At 29.5% G+C, this 19702-nt stretch overlaps 3 protein-coding genes and 1 long non-coding RNA gene across 4 annotated transcripts in view; 3 read left to right on the forward strand and 1 right to left on the reverse strand.

Annotated features, from left to right (window-relative positions):
* Ance-3 (angiotensin-converting enzyme Ance-3) overlaps nucleotides 1-16278 on the reverse strand; it is a 36230-nt gene extending 19952 nt beyond the window's left edge. The window contains exons 1-10 of the mRNA XM_074238209.1: nucleotides 16051-16278; nucleotides 14448-14729; nucleotides 12548-12706; nucleotides 11448-11544; nucleotides 9920-10063; nucleotides 9647-9838; nucleotides 8639-8736; nucleotides 8359-8528; nucleotides 8131-8255; nucleotides 6661-7003 (exon numbers count right to left, since the gene is read on the reverse strand). Of these exons, the coding sequence (XP_074094310.1) occupies nucleotides 6661-7003; nucleotides 8131-8255; nucleotides 8359-8528; nucleotides 8639-8736; nucleotides 9647-9838; nucleotides 9920-10063; nucleotides 11448-11544; nucleotides 12548-12706; nucleotides 14448-14729; nucleotides 16051-16104 (1664 nt within the window). The 5' untranslated portion in view covers nucleotides 16105-16278. The remainder of the gene's footprint in view (nucleotides 1-6660; nucleotides 7004-8130; nucleotides 8256-8358; nucleotides 8529-8638; nucleotides 8737-9646; nucleotides 9839-9919; nucleotides 10064-11447; nucleotides 11545-12547; nucleotides 12707-14447; nucleotides 14730-16050) is intronic.
* On the forward strand, nucleotides 60-2857 carry LOC141524376 (uncharacterized). Its single transcript, XM_074238215.1, has 2 exons — nucleotides 60-326; nucleotides 1802-2857. The coding sequence occupies exons 1-2, from the start codon at nucleotides 309-311 to the stop codon at nucleotides 2618-2620; spliced, it is 837 nt and encodes a 278-aa protein (XP_074094316.1). The 5' UTR covers nucleotides 60-308; the 3' UTR covers nucleotides 2621-2857.
* LOC141524375 (uncharacterized) lies at nucleotides 3363-6287 on the forward strand. Its single transcript, XM_074238214.1, has 2 exons — nucleotides 3363-4562; nucleotides 5073-6287. Exons 1-2 carry the CDS (start codon nucleotides 4551-4553, stop codon nucleotides 6219-6221), a joined length of 1161 nt encoding a protein of 386 aa, XP_074094315.1. The 5' UTR covers nucleotides 3363-4550; the 3' UTR covers nucleotides 6222-6287.
* LOC141524378 (uncharacterized) lies at nucleotides 8389-9791 on the forward strand. Its single transcript, XR_012478694.1, has 4 exons — nucleotides 8389-8530; nucleotides 8604-8738; nucleotides 8867-8963; nucleotides 9651-9791. It is a non-coding gene; the product is annotated as an uncharacterized LOC141524378 (long non-coding RNA).
* Nucleotides 16279-19702: the final 3424 nt, after the last annotated feature.

Here is a 19702-nt window from a genome sequence, read left to right on the forward strand (position 1 = left end):
TGTTTATTTTGTATTTTTATAGGGTGCCGAATGCAATAAATAGTATATGGTTTTTGCGACTTATTGTATTGTTTCTGTGAATGGTTGCAATTGTGACCATGATCAGTAGATTTTTATTTGGAGCTGTTATTAAGTTAATGGCTCGGTATTGTCAGTATTTAACTAACGAGGCATTTGTTTAATGGGAGTTTTTTTCTGGAAAGCGAAAGCCTGAGAGGTATAAATATTTGTTGACGCTTTATATTCGGTATTTAGTTTACTTTGTCAGAGTTTGAAGAACTGGGTTGTTATTCGAGGGATTTTCAACAATGAAGCATAGTAATTTAGTAAGTATATTTTAATTTTCTTTAATTTACCTCTAAATTAAAATCAATCCAATTTTTCATTAAAAAAAATTTATAATTAATTTGATGTCAAATTTAAGAAATTAATTAAAAAAAAAAATTATAGCCTATTATTTATTTACTGAATTATTTAAATAAGAAGTTTTAAATCGTCCCACTAACTTCATTTAATAAAAACATTTCATGTTAAATATTTTATAAAATGATTAATCCTTCTAATCTGTCATTACTATATTGCCGAATTATTATATCAGTCAATTAATAATAAAAAATGTTTACTTATTTCTTTAAGATTTAAATATTTTTTTAAAATATAAACAATAAATTTGGCGATACAAATCTAAAAAATATTTCTTAGAATTATAATTAATTCAATAAATTTTTTTTGATTAATTTTAAAACATTTTCTGTGGGAATTGACATGAGGAAAATAATTTGGTAAATTCAAACTTGCATGCTTTAAGCGCTCATGTCTTACGTGCATTATTCAAAGTAAAATTTAAATAATAAGTTAATTACAAATGAATTAAAAGTAATTATTTTTCTTCACAACTCTATTTCATAATTCCTCTTAATATTTCTTCATACGAGTTTAACGCCCTCTTTTGTTCTGATGCGCGAATCATGAAAAGAGAACTAATTAAAAGACTTTATTACCGGCGGTCAACTAGCGAAACAATTGAGTGTATATTTTAGTATAAGCAGTCTTCAAGTTATATTTAAAAATAAATTTTTTTTTTAAATGGAGACTCAAAGGACAGAAAATTTCTCCGATTGCCAGCCGAAAAAAATTAATTACAATTAAACGAAACAATATTTAACTCCAATTTTTATTCTGTTACTTCCTATAAACCAAATGAAGAGATTCAAAAATAAATTAAGCGGGAAAAATTGATTTTTCTTTAAGTTATGATGTTTACCTATTCATAAAGACAAAAAAAATACACCATCAGTAATGAAATCCACTTTTTTATGTAAATACTGCAATGAATCAATTAAAAAATTTTTTTTAAGTTTAGCCATCATTTTTCTTGCTTAAATTTTCATTCAGAAGTTTTCATAAGCTGGACAAAAACATTAAAAAATTGATTTTGTCGAAAGTTATCTTGTTTACCCCTTTATATGCTTTCTGTATGAATTATATTTACACTATGACGATTTAATGTAACAAAACGTTGGGATCTTAATTTTCCGGCGATAATCGAACATCGCTCGCTCTTAATTAATTAAAGGATGCAATAATTCCATCAAACTTAAATTAAATAATAAATTTGACGATACAATTGAGAAAAAAATAATTTTTAGAACTATCATTAATTCGACGAATTTTTGTTAGATTAATCTGAAAAATATTGACCAAAATTAAAAGAAGTCAAAAAATTGATATTATTTAAGCAGATAATAAATTGAATAATTGATGTAATACTTAAAAATTGATAATTAAATCTGGCAATTAGGTCCTGCAAGTGGTCGGAGCAGTAATCCTGTGTCTGAGCATCGCATTGACTGGTTCCGCTAGTCGGAAAGAGGAACTCGAGCGAGCTGCTGAACTGGCGGTAGAACGCGCTGCCGAGAGAGTGGCCGAGAGGGCTGTCGAGAAGGCGCTCGAAAGTGGTAACTCCTCGACCGAGACCGAGACCATTCGTGTGTCGCACTCCAGCGTAAGGAAACAGGATAAAAGTTGGAAACTTCCGGGTTTCGTTTACACGCCGCAGCAGCGTCACGACTTTGAGCGAATTGCTAAAGAGCGCGAGGCCGCAGAATTAGCCGCTAAGCAAATAAAACAAGCCCACAGATTTTATAGGAGTGTTGTCGAGGATCCTTCGAGTTCTGATAACTACCACCTACATAATAATAATAATAATAATAATAATAATAATAATAATAATATTAACAACAACAATTATGATTATAAACAACCGCAGATTGACTTCAATGCTTTCCCGTTCCGATCGACGCCGCTAATCCAGTTTGGCGGTCAATACCGATACGCCCCGGCGATCGATAATGAGAAGGTAATCTTGGGAAAAACAGGTTTTTCTCAACACCACTCCCCGGTAAAACCGGTAATCGAGATCGCAGAGACAATTAGAGAAGAAACTAATTTTAATGGTTACAATCGTCCAGTGGAACATTTCAAAGTTACGCAAAAAAGTTATCCTGTTATGTATTACTTTTATCCACATAAGACTTATCCGCTAAATGTCAGATATCTTATGCCGCTTCACGCTATCATAAGTCATATTAATGACAAGAAAAGTGAAGAACTTTTTTGATAAATTTTTGCAAATAAAAGTTAAGTTAATCTTCGGAAGTGGAATCTATTTTTTATTATTAAATATCTAAAAAATTTTCGAGCAATCATCAAATTGTTTTATTTTATATATAAACTTTAAAAAAATAAATATGATTACTCACAAAAGTCTAAAAATAATTTTTATAAATTATAGAATTTATTTCCGAATAATTAAGAAAAATTGTTGTGAAATATTTATATATTTTTTATAATTTATACGCCATTGATATAATAAAGTTATTTTTTACAAAATAAACATTCCTTACCATTTAATGTTTTATAATAATAATGTTTTAATTTGAAAAAATATTTCTTCAATATTAAAAATTGAAATTTTCCTTCAAATAGTCTTTTTTCGATAAATTTTAACAGTTTGAATGCAAAAACTTGAAATATAAAGATTTATTAGTAAAAAAAAACTGTACTGAGGGCGTGACAAAGAGAAGTTGCTAAGACAGTTGCTAGGGCGCTAGCAAAAGAGGAGTAGCTAACGCTTATCGCTAGGCAACAGTTGCAAAGAAAGCTGTCAGGGAGGCGTGTCTTAGATTTAATGCCGAGTATTCTTATTAAAAAAAAAACTTTTTAATATCTAATTATTAATTTATAAATGTTCACTTTTATTATTCATCGGAAAGTAATCATATATCAGTCATGTAGATCAAAAAATATAATTTTTTTTCATTTAATACTACATAATAAATGTTTACATCAACAAAGTCAGACTTGACCGAGTAAAAGGTGTGTCCGTCTAAAATAATTTATATTTCGCTTCCTATTAATAAAAACCAATACATATTCATAAAATTAATAAGCATATACACGAACCGACAGATAAAAAACGATAGTCCGGAAATTCTTGTTTATTATCCCGTTGAACAGGTCTCTTCCTTCCAGTTTAGTTCCTACACAACTATCCCTTTCACTCGGTAATTTACCGATAATCAAAGCCAAATTAATCCCAAAATTGAAATTACACCGAATAATCCGTCCTAAGACGTGAAATGACATAAAAAATCTCCTTAGCGTTAATTTACAACTCATGTAATGCCTCCTTCGTTACTCAATAGTCAGACGGAAGTGGACAAAGAGTGCTTTATCATCGCGATCTAATCGAAAGTAACAACTGCCAAGTGCCCAAGGAGTATCACGTCATTCTGAGTTTTAAATTGCACTTTCACTACAAGCCATCTCTCCACTACACGGTAAACATACAATGTAATGTAATACAAAAGCAATACAAGTCGCGATTTCCAGCCCAGAAGTTTCTATCTTTCCCAAATTCTAAAAATTCCCGAACCTCGTCAATAACTCTTACAGCTCTACCCTTACTCACCAGTCACTGGCTTGACTTGGGCGTGAATTGGGCTTTGAATCAAAAGTAAATAAAAAGTAGCGATTCCTGATTAATATTTATTCCTTCCTCTTATGGAGATAAAAAAACCGGAAATGTTTGCCTGGGATATAAACCGATAAATCAACTTCTTTTGGGAACAACGCGGATTAAAAATTTATATGCTTATTATTAATTTAATTATTCAACCGATCGGCTAAGGGGCGCTAATCGCTCAAGGAAGTCGCTGTTCTAAGAACGCGAGGTAACAGATTGATGATGAGTCGATTAATTACTCCACATATGTGTGTGTGCATGTTTTGTATTTTCTATTACAATAGTGCCATTACTTACACTATTGCTATACGGGGTACGTTCTCAAATGTGCTGTTATCACGTGTTGCTAGCACGCATAAGAGCAAGTGTTTCACTTTCAACAAAACCGGCCTACCAACGCCACTAGGATATTCCGGAGTATAGAGGGGAAAGCTGTACTTGAGTATATATAAGTCCATTCTATCCGGGGGGAATTATTCCAGTAAACTCTGGACAGCCGTAATATTACAATACTCATTTCATCATGAGGATTTCGGTAAGTTCTTAGTTTTTTTTTTTTTTAGCTTTGAAAAAATTTTACTCATTTTTATTCGAAGTGACATTGAATTTTTATTTGAAGATAAAAGTGAATTTTTTTATTACTTATTTTTTAACTGATATTTAGATGTACAGTGCTCTGGAATTTTGTAGAATAAATTTAAGTTTTAAATAATAGGATATTTTAACAGATGTGGATATGCAAAATATTTGGAATAAATTATGGAATTTTTTAATGATATAAAAAATATCTAAAAAAAAATAATTAGTCGTTTCATTACAAAATGTGTGTTGTCATTATAATTTCTAAATAACAAAATAATTATCAAAATTTTTTTAAACGTGTTGTATAAAAAAAATTGTAAAAAAAAATACAAAATATATTTTTCGGTGAAATTTTTAATTATATTTTTTTTTCTTAAATCATTAAGTTTAAATGTCATTTTTAAAAATTATTGCTCCACAAAATTACTCATTAATAATTAATTTATTTTAACCAAATTTTCAGTTGGCACTACTAGCGTTGCTGCTATCAGGCAGCGTGACCTGCAAAGAAGCAGACTCAGAAGCCGCGGAAACAAAATCTGTGGAAGACTCTTCGACTGTCGAGAAGAAACAAGAAAAGCGAGGTCTCTACTACTCAGAGGGTAACTACGGAGGTGGATATGAAGGTCTCTTCATGAGCACCGGTTTCGAAGGCTACGAAGGGCACTCCCATGAAAGCCACTACCCTCACCACCATGAGGAGCACAAAGTAAAGGAAATAGTAATAGAGAAAAAGGTTAAGGTACCTTATCCAGTAGAGAAGAAAGTTCACTACCCCGTGGAGAAAGAAGTGCCTTATCCAGTCGAAAAGAAGGTTCCTGTGCCCTACGCAGTCGAAAAGAAGATCCCCGTTCCATACAAAGTGTACGTTAAAGTTCCAGTGCATATCCCCGCCCCATACCCAGTTGAAAAGAAGGTCCACTACCCAGTCCACGTTCCAGTGGAACGGCCAGTTCCCTACAAAGTCTACGTGCCAGCACCCTACCCCGTAGAGAAAAAAGTCCACTACCCCGTGAAGGTTCCAATTCCGCAACCGTTCCCCATCGAGAAACACATTCCAGTGCCTGTGAAGGTTCACGTTCCATACCCCCAGCCAATTCCAGTCGAAAAACACATCCCAGTGCCTGTGAAGGTTCATGTTGACCGGCCCGTTCCAGTTCCTGTCGTCAAGCCCTACCCGGTTCCTGTCGAGAAGAAGGTTCCCTATCCAGTAGAACATCCAGTTCCCTACCCCGTAAAGGTCCACGTCGAAAGGCCGGTTCCTTACAAAGTAGAAAAGCATGTTCCCTACCCAGTCAAGGTTCCCGTTCCAGCGCCCTACCCAGTTGAGAAAAAAGTTCCTGTTCCAGTTGAAAAACCAGTTCCTTACCCGGTCAAGGTTCCCTACGATCGCCCCGTTCCAGTTCACGTTACTAAACATGTTCCTTATGAAGTTACCAAACACGTTCCCTACCCGGTCAAGGTTCCAGTTCCGTACAAGGTGGAACATCACGAACATCACGAACACCACGAGCACCACGAATCGGAACACGGCCATGATTTCGGAGGGCATGATTTTGGAGAGCATGGGGATCTTGGAGAGCATAATTTCGAGTCCCATCATGGTTATTAAGCTTCGTTAATTTAGGTAGTTATTATTCGTTTTTATAAAAATTGTTTTGTATATCTTTTGTATGAAAATAAAAACCAAAGAAGTAAGAAAAATTGATATTAATTTTTTGTAGATTTTTTTTTTTTTTTTTTTTTTTTTTTAAGTCACGGTCAACTGGTTTTTTTTTACATGAAAAAATGCGAATTCAAATTTTTGAAAAAACTATTTTTTATGAACTTTGAGAAAAAAGAATGTTTAATTATTAACAAAAAATTCTAAATATAATTTTGATGAATAAAAGTATTGAGGACCGTGAAACTAAACAAAAAATCTAGTTTTAAGTTATTATTCACAAATTTCTAACTTCTGAGAGGATATACTCAGTCGGACGCAATTTTGTCATTGTTTTTTTTGCGATTTTGCTGTAAAATTAAGTTTTTAATCTAAAGAAAAGACTCACCGAACGTAGGGAACATTTGCAGGAATATGATACTTTGCTCCAGGATCAAAATCGTCTTCAGACCTGAGAACAGGAGGTTTAATTCCCGCGTAAACTTCCATCATACGATGCCAATGGCAGTTGTACTCCTCGCGGTTGACAATTCCACGAAAAACGTCGTATCGCCAGCGGTCGACGGCAATGCTGAAGGGCAGGAGCGGAAGCTTTTCCATGGCCAAAGAAAACAAGTAGTTTATGTCTGCTGCTGGTTCGTCGATGTACTTGTTGGCCAATCCGAGGGTCTGCAAGTGGCGTGGCGAGCCCACGCTAAGAGCAACAGCTTCTCCGACGGCTTCGTGGAAACCTGAAGCAATTAGACAAATATAAATAATTGGTGATCTAGAATATTCGTGTGTAAGTAATTGATAGTATGTGCTCTTAATTAAGAGCCGCAATTATGCCGGAAGACTTCCTGGAGTAATAATGTGTGGGTTTACTGCAGTGCTGTTATTCTTGTGTTCCGGTACGGAATCCATCCGCGGGAGTGAAAGTGCGATAATTATATCGCGTAATATGGGAACTAACGCACGCGTATACTTTTATTTATTAGTTATTTTTTGTTGGTTTGAGTAATTAAATGTCACGGCTGGATGATTAATAAGCTGGCGAGAAGACGTTAATTCCGGTTTGCCATTTTAGATATTCAATTATACTTTCTGATTATCATTACTTCGATTAACATTTTTATTTTCGTTTATTTATTCATCTCCTGGAGGGAGATTATTGTATAATCATCCATCGAGAGTTTCAGTTGTAAGCAGTATGTGATGTTTACGATTAGAGTTTTTACTCGGAGCGTGACGCTTTCAATTCGACCAGACTTTGTGGGTAAAAGGTTGTTTATCTTCCGGTTTAACTTTGTTTTATTGTCAGTCAATTTACGTGATCGTTCAAGAGTAATTTTATAAACGAGACTTTTGCAACCAAGTGGTTTTTTAAATTATTGCAAGTGAAACTGATACTTTTGGTGACTTTAACTTAACCTATTATGCAAAAAGTATCATTATAATTTATAAATTACACTGTTCTAATGTAAATGTTCTAAATAATTGATAAGGTTATGCCGTAAAACATTTCTTTTGATATTGTTAGTGAGATTAAGAGTATTTGTTATATCAAACTAACTTCTGATGTAAGAAGTATAATTTTAATTAATTAATTATACTGAAGCATTAAATTATTCTAGGTAATTGATGAGGAGTTATGTTATAAAAAATTTTTTACTAGTGTAAGTAATGTTGAAAGTATTTACGACGTTAACCTAACTTTTGATGCAAAGGGTATAATTTAAATTGCAATTTTTACAATTATGTTAAACTTTAAATTATTTCAAAAATTAACTGATAATTTTACATTCACAAAAGTATTAAATTTAATAAATATTATAAATAATTAAGAAGCTATGTAAGAAAAAATTTTAATCATTCTCACCTGGATTGGCGCCATCTCGAAACTCCCGTGGCAAGTTACTGTAGTGTAAGAAATACTGTATGTGCGCCATTTCATGGTGAACCGTAATTAAGTCCTTCATAGTAACTTTAGTGCACATTTTTATTCTAAAAACATTAAAAATAATTAATGATATAGTTCATATGACTTAAAACGCAACTAGGTTTAAAAGTTAGCTCGAATTACTAATGAAAACATTTTAAGCGCTACCTGTAGTCCAGACGATTGCAAAAGTCCCAAGCGGAAGGTTGACAAATCAATGGCCGATCACCAGGGTCAACTATAATACTTCCTGCCCAAAATTCTGGAGGCATCGCACTCAAGTTGAGTGAGAGGTAGAATTCTTCTCCTACTCGGAACATGTCTATTGGAGTGTATCCCTGTAAGAATATTATTGTTATTATTAGTTGTGAGATTTGTAAAAATTTGTTAAAAAAAATTATAAAAATTTTCAGATGTCTGAGACTTTTAGTGTCATGGTTATTCTTACCTGAGCTTGCATTTCTTCTGTGACGTCCATGTAATATTTTCCGGGATATGGCGTCGTGAAATCAAGGAGGTTCGTCCATGATTGTCCCCATACATTTCCTGTGAGTAATTAATACCAAAAAATTAAAAATAAGCATGAATAACGCTGTTAAAGTTGTGTTTTTTCTTTTTGTCTTTTGAACTTTCGAATTTTTTATTATTTTTTGTTTTTATTTTCTTTTTTTTTAAGTTCCTGCAAGCACCGCTAAATGAACCGTTATATGTATAATTTTCGAGCTAAAATTCTCAGATTCAATCATTTATAATTTTATATCTTACGATTTAAAGTAAGTAATAATTTTTGTATAATGCCGATTGGCGTCAAATAAATAAATAAATAGATTGAAATTAGAAGATATCTCATTATTTTTCAGTTTTCTTACAAAACCATATTTAATTTTTTATACAACCTAATTTTTCCATAAATAGCCTGACATGAAAATTGCCGGTATAAAAAATTATTACCACAGTACTAAGAAGATATTTTAAAAAAATTGTATTCATAGATTTTTTTTATTTCTTCATGCAAAATTTTTTTTTTTAATTTACTTGGTAATAATTTATTACACTAAAAAAAGAAAAATTGAAAAATTACATTATAAATAGTATTAAGCATCGCTTCGTATAAAAAACTAGAAAAAATTGCAGTTCAAAATAACATTTTTCTAAATTCAAACTTTGAATGTTAATTTTCAGAACTATCAATGTAATATTCACATTTTATAATGTAGTTATTATAAAATTTGTAATAATTACAATCTGAAACTGTAATTTTTCCGGTGTTTTATACGGAGCGCCACGTTACATTATGTAATGTAATTTTCTTATTTTTCGTTTTTCCGTGATAGTGGAAAAAATTCATAGAAATTATGAAATATCTATTAACTTTAATATTATATGTTGGGTATATATTAAACTTCTTGAATAGTGTGCAAATTTTGATAACAATTAATAATAAATTCAAACTTACCCAGGATATGAGCAGGAAGAGGAGTATGACCACCAATTCTTTCTGGACCATAACGATCGCGGAGCTTCTTCCTGATGTATGCATGAAGTTCCTCGTATAACGGTCTAACACTGTTCCAAACTTCATCAATTTCTTGCTGGAAGTCCGGAGACTCGTAAGGGAACATCCAGTACTCGGCAGCGTCAGTGAAGTCTGGAGTTAATTAAATATTTATTGAGTTGTAAAATTATCATTTTTTTTTTAGGTCATTTTATGTGTCTCTTTTTAACTCACTGTTTAATCTGGCGACTTCATTATTTAAGAAGATTAATTGAGTGTACAGGTCACGGATTTGCGAGCCGCTACGACGTCGCCATTCCACCCACACCCACTGCAATTCATCCCAGTCTCTGCTTTTCGCCATTATTTTCGATATTTCTGAGAAGAAATATTGTAGATTAAATTTATGATTAATGAATCATTTTTAATTATTCATTTGTGTTATTTAATTAGCGAAGTATTATCGGAAAATTTTCATACATAAATAAATTTATTAGTTAGTTTGTAAAATACTTCAATTAAGTGATTTAAATTCTATTGAAAATTAAAACGAATGCTTAAGTATATTGTTATTCGCTTATTATTAATCATCATTTAAATTAGCGTTTTAAATACGCAATTGTTGTAACTTATTCTAGGTTATGCTTTTTATGGCGTAAGTTTATGTAAATTTGATGACGGAGTGGATGTTATTGATGTGTAATGTTGCAGAAACAGTAAACTTAAATCTAACTATGAAAAAAAATAACTACTTGATTCAAGGGAAATATTATTATTTTGAAAATTTCACTTTTACTTCGAGCTATTTCTTTTGACAAAAAAAGTTCTATAGTTGACAATTTTACTATTATTATACAACAGAATCTAAATTTTATCCAACAAATTTTTACAAAACAATACCAACAATTCTCAGATTTTTTTTTGATTTTTTTCTATATCATTAAAAATAAGTCACTTTTCAGAATTGGTCCAAGTTTACTATTTTTTTTTTTTTTATATTTTTAATGAAGAAAATTTTCATTAAGATTAAACCTTACACAGTAAAAAATTTTGCGTCAATGCGTCAAAAAATTTTGTGTTAAAAATTTTTATGTTAAATATTTTACACTTTTTTGAGATAATTTAACACAGTAAATGTTAAACTTACACATAAAAATGTTAAACATTTCACATAAAAATTTTTTGAAGCAATGACGCAAAATTTTTTACTGTGCATTGAAGAATATAAAATCCATAAAAGAAAACGAAATTATAATAAGTTTTAGAAAGTAACATTTTTTTATATTAAATTTGATTATATGTTTAGAAATGTAAAATTCTTTTCGTGAAGAAATGAAGTTTTAAGGCTAGATTTTTTTTTTTTTTTTTTTTTTTCAGTTTATGAACTTAACTTGTTATTATTTTTTAATTAATTTCAATGCATTTACTTAAAAATTTTAAGAAAATTAAGTTTTGTTAAACAAAGTTAAAGTTATGCTTTCTGTAAACACTTTTCAGCGTAACTACAACTACATTATTATTTAAATCTATTGAAATCAGTAATAGTGAAAGCAGCAAACATTTTACAATGTTCAGAATTTTTTTACCAAAAAAAAATTCTACTTTTCTTAAATCTGAACCCAACCAATCGCTAATTATTTGAGGTTTTACTCTATAATTTTCTTATCCCTTAAAAAACAAAGATCTGAATCAAAAGCAATCTTATAAATGACTATTATTAGTAAAAACAATGATTAATATTGAATTTTCTTAAAAAATTTACCTGGATAAAGTCTAAGACCACATCTAAACGGATCATTGTGCGCACAAATGGTCGCCGAATTATAGATGGCCAACATGTCGTTTATCAGTCGGTTGTACTGGAAGAAAAATTACAAAAATCAGATCAATCAAGAGAAAGTTCTAATCCTAATTATAATATTATAAATAAATAATTATAAGATTAAGACAAAAACAATAAAGTAACTGAGCCTACGCATAATCTAAAGATCTTGTCACGCTTGAGTGCGTCACGCGTTATAAAACATTCTATTACTCCACGGAATAACCTATAACAAAACTCCACCTTACAACTCCCATCTCCATTATACTATTTCTATTCTTTAAAAAAAAAAAAAAAAATACAACTGCTGCGTGTTTTCTCATCAATTGTATAAGTAATTGCTCACTTTTTATTTACTTTTTAAATCTTTTATCTCCATTACAATAATTTTAAATTCACAGAAAATAAATCCAACTAAAATGTCTCATATTTTGTTCAAACGTTTCTCTTTTTTCTAAAAACTCAAAGAGATTTGTCTTTTTATTTATCTATCTATTAAATCTTCCGCGTGGTTCTGCATTTTAAAACGCTTAGACTATTATGACAATAAATTGAGCAATTGGGTGCTTAATAATACCAGCCGGGTGGTAAATCACTCAGAAGCTCCCCGGTGAGGTAACTTTTGTTCAACAAAAACTATTTTCATTCAAAATTAATTACGCGAACATCAAACAAAAGTGCAAATTAAAAGGCCAATTTTAATTTTATAAAAACCGCAAATTATTCAGTAAATTTTACTTTTAATTAAGCATTTAAATAATTTAACATTAATTGAATGAAATCTAGCAGGGAAATGACCTGCTCAAGGTAAAGAGTCACCAGTGTCAGTTGCGGGAAGGGGGTTTCTTGCATTTCTTATGACCTAGTTTTGCGGTTACATGGTTTAACCTTGGTTACACCGCGGCGTTTTGTTGCATCGCTGGGAATATTTTAATATAATAGATAATGGATAATGTTTGCTATTGGTGCTTTCGATGTTGATGTTGATGTTGGTGCTTATGTTATTGATGAGTTCTGGGGAAGATTTATGGGTTACTTACCCTGTCTAATTGGTCGAGAGGAAGAGCAGCTGGTCCAACTATTGCCAAATATCTCAGCCGTCTTTGTAAAACAGGATCTCGCTGGTTAGAGACGTCCAGCTTGTTAATCAATTGCCAGGCACGGTTCTGGAATCCTGCATAGTCTCTTTGTGCTTCTAACTGTAATAATAATTATTATTATTATTATCATTATCAATATTAAATTATTATTATCATTTTAATACATTTTTTATATCCGATAGTATACTTTAATATTTATTTCTTCCTAATGACTGATTTTTAATACTTTTAGATTTTTAGCTAATTGGCTCTCCCCAGTGTAATACAAACAATTTTTTCAATTTTTTATTTTTTCGTAATAGTATTGTTAGCCTGTATTTCTCTCCACACGGAAAAAACAAGATGACATTGGATATCATCCCAGATTATACTCAGTGATATCTGTGGTGAAAAAAATTTCAGATAGTAGCTAGAAAAATCTAGATTATACTGCGTGATATCTGGATTATACTCATTGTAATCTACATTATACTAGCTACTATCTAAAAATTTTTTCACTCAGTATAATCTGGGATGATTATAACTGGATATCAATCCAGTGTCATCTTATTCTTTACGTGTAGGCATACACAATTTAGCCACAATTCATATATAAATCTGTCATTAAAGATAAATTTGACTGAAAAAATAATTCGGACGGCCCAGATCAAGATTCGAACCTGAATTTTTTAGTTACGCGCCAAAGGCTCTACCTATTAAGCTATCCTATAGGAAAAAATTGAAAAAATTGTTTGTAACAATGGGGAGAGCCAATTATCTGAAAATCTAAGATTGTTATTGTTATTAATTTTTTTTTTGATTTATTAGAGTCTAATAAAATTTTCATGATAATTTTGAATGTCAAAGACACCTTCAATTAATTTTTTTTCCTATGATTTCACTAAAGTAATCATTAGTATTTTTTTTTTTTAATATCGGTATCTCACGCGATACCCTTCAAGTAATTTTCTTAAGTGATATGACCAGCAGGTTTTTATTTAGAAGCTAATGATACCAATAAATATAAGAGATTATCACTATCGCATTTTTAAACATGAGAAACTTTCATTTTTTACAAAACATTCAATTGATTCTGAAATTTTTTTTTTCTATGCAGGTAATTTGAATTGCTAATTTTTCATTAAAATCACTGCCCTAATTTTGAGACGAAAAAAAAAAAGTCCTCGACATAATCTTTCCCTTGTATTAAGAAATTCGTGAAATAAATTTATACATAACTAAGTTGAGAATTACAAATACTTTTGCATTTCTATGAGCAAAAATATATGTATATGATAATGTAATACTGACGATGCGCGATGCACGAGAAAGGGCGTGTGTACAACGACAATACGCTAATGTGGCTCTTGATACCATACGGGAAATGTTCCCAGGTGGTATTGTTTTGTCGGCTAAGCCCATTGCGATTAAAGTATTGAGTAAGAGTCTCTCTTGACAGCGACTTACTACTTGCCACTTACATACTCTCCGGTTAACATGTTTTTCATGCGCTTTCGGTAATCTAATGGCTACCCATCACGTCCGTCGCGTGTCATTTATTCTTTAATTATTTTAATTACGACTATTATTTTACAAAATTTCATTTCATTTTTTATGTTAAAGATATTTTTGTTATATTTCTATTAATTCTTCTATTTTGTAATAACTCTACATTAGGAATTTTTTTCACATTAATTATTTAATTAAAATAATAATAATAATAATAAGAGTAATAAAATTTGAAAGATGCGGTGATTTTAAAAGTGATTTATCGCAGTAAAGGACATGATTTATAATAGTAGTTTGATTGTTTATATATTTACATAAATAAAAATAAATGTAAATAATAAAATATACTCACAGCTTGTAGCTGAGTGTATTCATTAACATTGGTCTCATAATTCCACTGAGCGGCAACATTATTGCTGCACCTTTCAGCGCCTTGAAAATCCAATCGCGCAAGGACGTTCTTGTAATCCAAATCATTTATCCTGACGCCTCGATCGCGCTGATAGGGATCGATTGAAGCGCGATCTCGTTGATTGTAGGAGTCGGGTCCTCGCTCGTCCCTCAGGGGTGGAAGGTCCAATTGACAAGATACCAGCGATAAGAACAGTAACTGGGCTATCAGACATGTAGGTATCTGGAATATTATTCGTGTGTCATCAACCTTGTAACCTTTAGTGCCTAAATTATTTATTTCTACCCTTGTTATGTCTAAACGGTTTAGTTAATCGTTATTGCTATCGATTTTTTTATTACTTCTTTTTTTAAATGTCAAAATAAAATTAATGTGATTTTAAAAATTATTTCTGCAATTTTTATGTAAATGTTTTTTGGAAATTGTTGAAATTAATTTTTTTTTCTTTAAATACAAATTGATCAAATATTACTGCAGTTATCTCTTATTTTAAACATAATTATTAGAATTAAAGAATCTTTTAATTATAAAAACAGTTTTATAAATTTATTATTTTTTTTTAATAAAATTATAAATATAATACGCATTATTGAAAACATATAAGGCTTGTCGGATAACAGTTAAGGCCAACCCTTGTAAAATATTCCTGATGAAAATAAAATTATTTAATAATAATTTTATTTATATTTTTAAAATTTCTTAGCTGGAAGTTCAAAATTAAATCTTTTAAGTGTAGTAAAGTAATGAAGGTTATTATGTAACTTTTATTAACTTTACTCCATATATGTTTTGTATTTTAGATGAATAACTGTATTAATTTTAAGATAATACTCTCACTATTGATATTAAGCATTAAAAATGTTCAAACTGTTTAATTGTATTAAAATAATCCCTAATTTTAGATTATTTTTTAAATAAGTTTTGTTATATTTTTATAATAAAAGTTATCAGATTTGTTTACATTTTTAAAAAAAATATAATTAAATAATTTTTAATATAAAGATTTATCAATTAAATTGGGTATTATTTATTTTACCACAAAAATTCCATCGCTGGACTTTAAAATTCAAATATTTTAGTAAAATTTTTATAAAAAACTTGATCATACTTTTAAAAAATAATTTATATAAATTTTTTTTTATTTTAAAAAATTTTTTTATATCAACTTCAAAAGCTAGGTCTTATCACCTATCGGTACTTTACTTAAAAAAAATTCAAATACAATAAGTAGTTATAAAATTTTCTTTCAAAATTTTTGTATGAAAAAGATAGAAAAAATTTTTTTTTATTTTTTCATTTAATTTCTCCTTTATAAAATTTTTTAATACAATTATTAAAAAAAAAGTTTAAACAATTTTGATAGAAATCAAAAATAGTTTACTAAAAATTATATTAAATTTTTTTTTTAAATAAAAATTTAATTTCCTCCAATTTATTTCCCACAATTCCTAAAATAAAATTTCTTTTAATTAATAAATTTATAATCAATCATTCACACACAAACTGCACTAATTGTCTCAACACATAACAACTAAAAACTTACACATCTCCAAGAACTGAGAACAATAATATAAAGCCGACGATGCAGGATCTCCATCCTGGCGAATTAAAAATAAAATTACACTGAACCCTTAGAAACTACTAAGCCACCCAGAGAATCAATAATAATAATAATAATTATTATTATTATCTACTATTTATAAAATTAAAATTAAAAATAAATAATAATGTATAAAGTGCTCGTAAGTAGTGACCCGACACTTGTTGGCTCGTTAACGTTACTAAAAGTGACATGGGCCCGTCCATATACATTTATTTCTGCGTAAGAGTAGTTCGAGTAATACACAAGAGGTCATCAGTTTTCTCCGAGTGGGGATGCCATAAACCCATAAGTATGACTCTATTTTGTTTTACGTATTACGTTATGTATAGTAGCGACGTGCTAGCACAGGTATGACTATTACAACCATGAGCTCATACTCATACTCATACTCATACTCATGAGTATGAGTTTCTGTAAAAAGGAAGAGTAAAAAATAAAATACGATAATAGGGAGCCGCTTCCAAGAGTATTTGGGTCGAAGAAATAAGAAATAATAATAATAGTCACTATAACTAATCGACTGTCTCATTTAAAAACACAACAATTGCAAAATTTTTAGACTAAATTTTTTTTTTCGGTATCATTGCATTTTTTAATCCTTCAAGTAAACAATCCGATGTTTTTTATCATAAATATAAATAAATTATATTCCTAATTTTGTTATTTATTAAAAAATGATATTGTCAGACCATATTGACGGTCTAATTAGCAATTGGTCTCTCCTTATTTTTAGAGAGTGATTTTTTAACATTTTTATATAGTAATAGCCCAATTATAAAATATTTGAATGATCTAAACCAAAATCTGACTAAATAACGTATCATTACAAATTAAATTTCTTTTGACTGACATTCAAATCTTAACAGATGTTTAAAACACAAATTTTTCAGTTTTTTTTCCTTTTTTTTCCCTTTCTCAAAATTCAAGTATTATTAAAGTATTATTGCTTTTATTTTTTTTTTTATTTGTAAAATGATCTTGTAAAAGGATGTTAAATTTATTCTCTAGTGACCCTATTATTGGCTATTGCTGTAGGATTTTTATTTAGAAAAATAAATAAATAAATAATTTTTTGAAGTGATAATAAATTTTAAACTAATTGTTTTTTTCGTACAAATGGAAGGTTCTCTAAAATGAAGTTAGATAATTTGCTAATTTGAACGTCGATATCAGGATAAAATTATTTATCACAATTTTTTTTTTTTTTTTTAGCAAACTTTTATGTTAATTAATATGTCATATTAACCAACAATCAGTTTAGAAGTTGATTGAATTAAAAATCAATGTCAGATAAGTTCCTTAGAAAAGTAAAAAAAAAACATAATTTTTTTTTAAGGCTAATGTGGCCACATATGACCTGATATGTCTTAATCTAAAGAATTTTCTCATATATGGCCACATAAAAAAATTGTATATGCACATATCAAGCCATATAAACATATCAGAAGCTTTGATATTAAGGAACTTTAAAACTTTAATCTTTAAAATTATTTTTTTTTTTTTTTATTTTTTGGGGAATAGGTTAGCGTTAGTACGTGTTAATGTGAGCAGAGATTATAATTATAAAACGAGGAAACTTGCACAACAATAATAATGCAAAAACTTATTTTTCCCACGTGTTAAAGTTGTATCATATATATTACGCGTTTTTCTTAAGTTGGCCTTTAAATTTAAATAAAATTTGTTGACAGGGTGAGACGATGTTTAAAGCTAAATTGAAACAAAGGAATTAGAGTTATGGATAATTGAGGAGAGTCCTTAGCATGGTCAATCAATAGTGATGTTTATTTATTCGCCAATTAAATCGGATTTAATAGCTTGGAGCGTGAGAAAGAGATTTGTCCTCGTGGCGGTATTTATAATTAATTAGATTGTTGGTTGTTATTATTTAAATTTATATAGAATATAATATTGTGGTATGCGTGTATAGTGCTTTATTATTCATTTCTGGAGTAAGTTGATGAGATAACATGCTGAGATTAGCATACGAATTGGCAGATGTGATTATTGAAGAGCCTCAATTTACGAGTTTGAAATTTAAGGGTGAAATTTGGAAATTTATTACTTTAATTTATTTTTATTTTTGCAGCATACTTTATTTTATTTTAAAAAATTGAGATTTTTTTTTTTTTTTTTTTTTTTAAGATAAAATGTATATACATAATTACATCCGGTTTATTTTGGAATCATAATTCATTGAGATTACATAAAATTGTTATATCATTATTATTTTCATTATTTGGGTGGAGTGATTTATTTATAAATAAAAATTCTTATTACGACCACAAGTATGTAATCTAAACATTTTTAATGCTAATTAACCAGTCAGTTTTCCTGACTGGACTCTTCACTATAAACATTTACATTCATATTCATATTCATACTCACATATGTACATAGAAAGACATAAATGCAACTCTATTTTATGAAATAACATAATATACTATCCGTATGATTCATATCCCTGTCAAATGGTCAAGGGTATTTAATAAAATAATTATAAAAAATGATTTTATTTTATTTTCAGTAAACATATTTTTCGTGATATGAAGATAAAAATAACCATTAAAGATTCAAATCACCTACGGAAAAGTTACGGCGTGTAAATTTGAAGGATATTCATTAAGAAATTTTAAATACAATGTGATTATGAATAGAAATGAATTAAATACTATGATACGTTAATATTTAAATTAAAATAATTTGTGATTCACGGCAATTTGTAGCATATTTTTTTCTGCTCAATGTCTTCGAGTCATCGAGTCATCAAGATTGAGGGAGGCGATGTATCACTTCCTGCAGATCACATACTCATTAAGCATGCGTAATCTTAAAAATTTTTTTCTTCTCGACTAAACAAAAAATCTCATTTAATATTTTATAAAACTTTGTAAGAATTTAATTTCAACAGTGCGCATCGTACTCGACACAATATATCGCAAATTTTCCTCTCGACGTACTTGAACTCAAGCAGTACACACACACAATATATTTATGAGGCCAAGCTACCCGTGGGACCGGCATTATTATTTTTTTATTTTTTTTTATCTCTAAACACATTTTAGTATTGTTTATATTACTTTCAACAGAACCTCGGTATCATCTTTTACTTTGTTCCCCTCTCAAAACCACAGTTTATTGCATTCAGTCTGAAAATTTTTTATTTTTCCGATAGTCTTATAAACATATAAAACATCATTATTATTTTTCATTCCAAAAAAAGACAAAAATATTTTTAATAATTATTAAAAATTTTTTTTTTTTTATAATTTGTCGCATTAAAAATTTTTAAGGTAAATTAGGACATTTTTCAATGACAGTTCAGTAATAAATAAAAAAAAAGGATGTCTAATTTAAAAGGACACGCGTGTGAAGTTAAGTACATTCGTGTGTTCATGATACGGTTATGTAAGCTAAAGTAGTAAGCTATTAATCCATACCACACAACCCAAAACAATAATAATATAAGAAGTACTGTGTATACATGCATCATATTCTTACAGGTAACTCCTGAAGGTCGTTTTTATAGCAGACTCATATCGTGTAAGAAAACTGACCTCAACTTATATTAATCGATCTATTGGTTTTGTTT

The sequence above is a fragment of the Cotesia typhae genome, unplaced genomic scaffold, assembly GCF_013202065.1.
Source record: "Cotesia typhae breed Kobodo isofemale line unplaced genomic scaffold, CoteBio_Ctyphae contig_22, whole genome shotgun sequence".
In the NCBI taxonomy this organism is placed as follows: domain Eukaryota; kingdom Metazoa; phylum Arthropoda; class Insecta; order Hymenoptera; family Braconidae; genus Cotesia; species Cotesia typhae.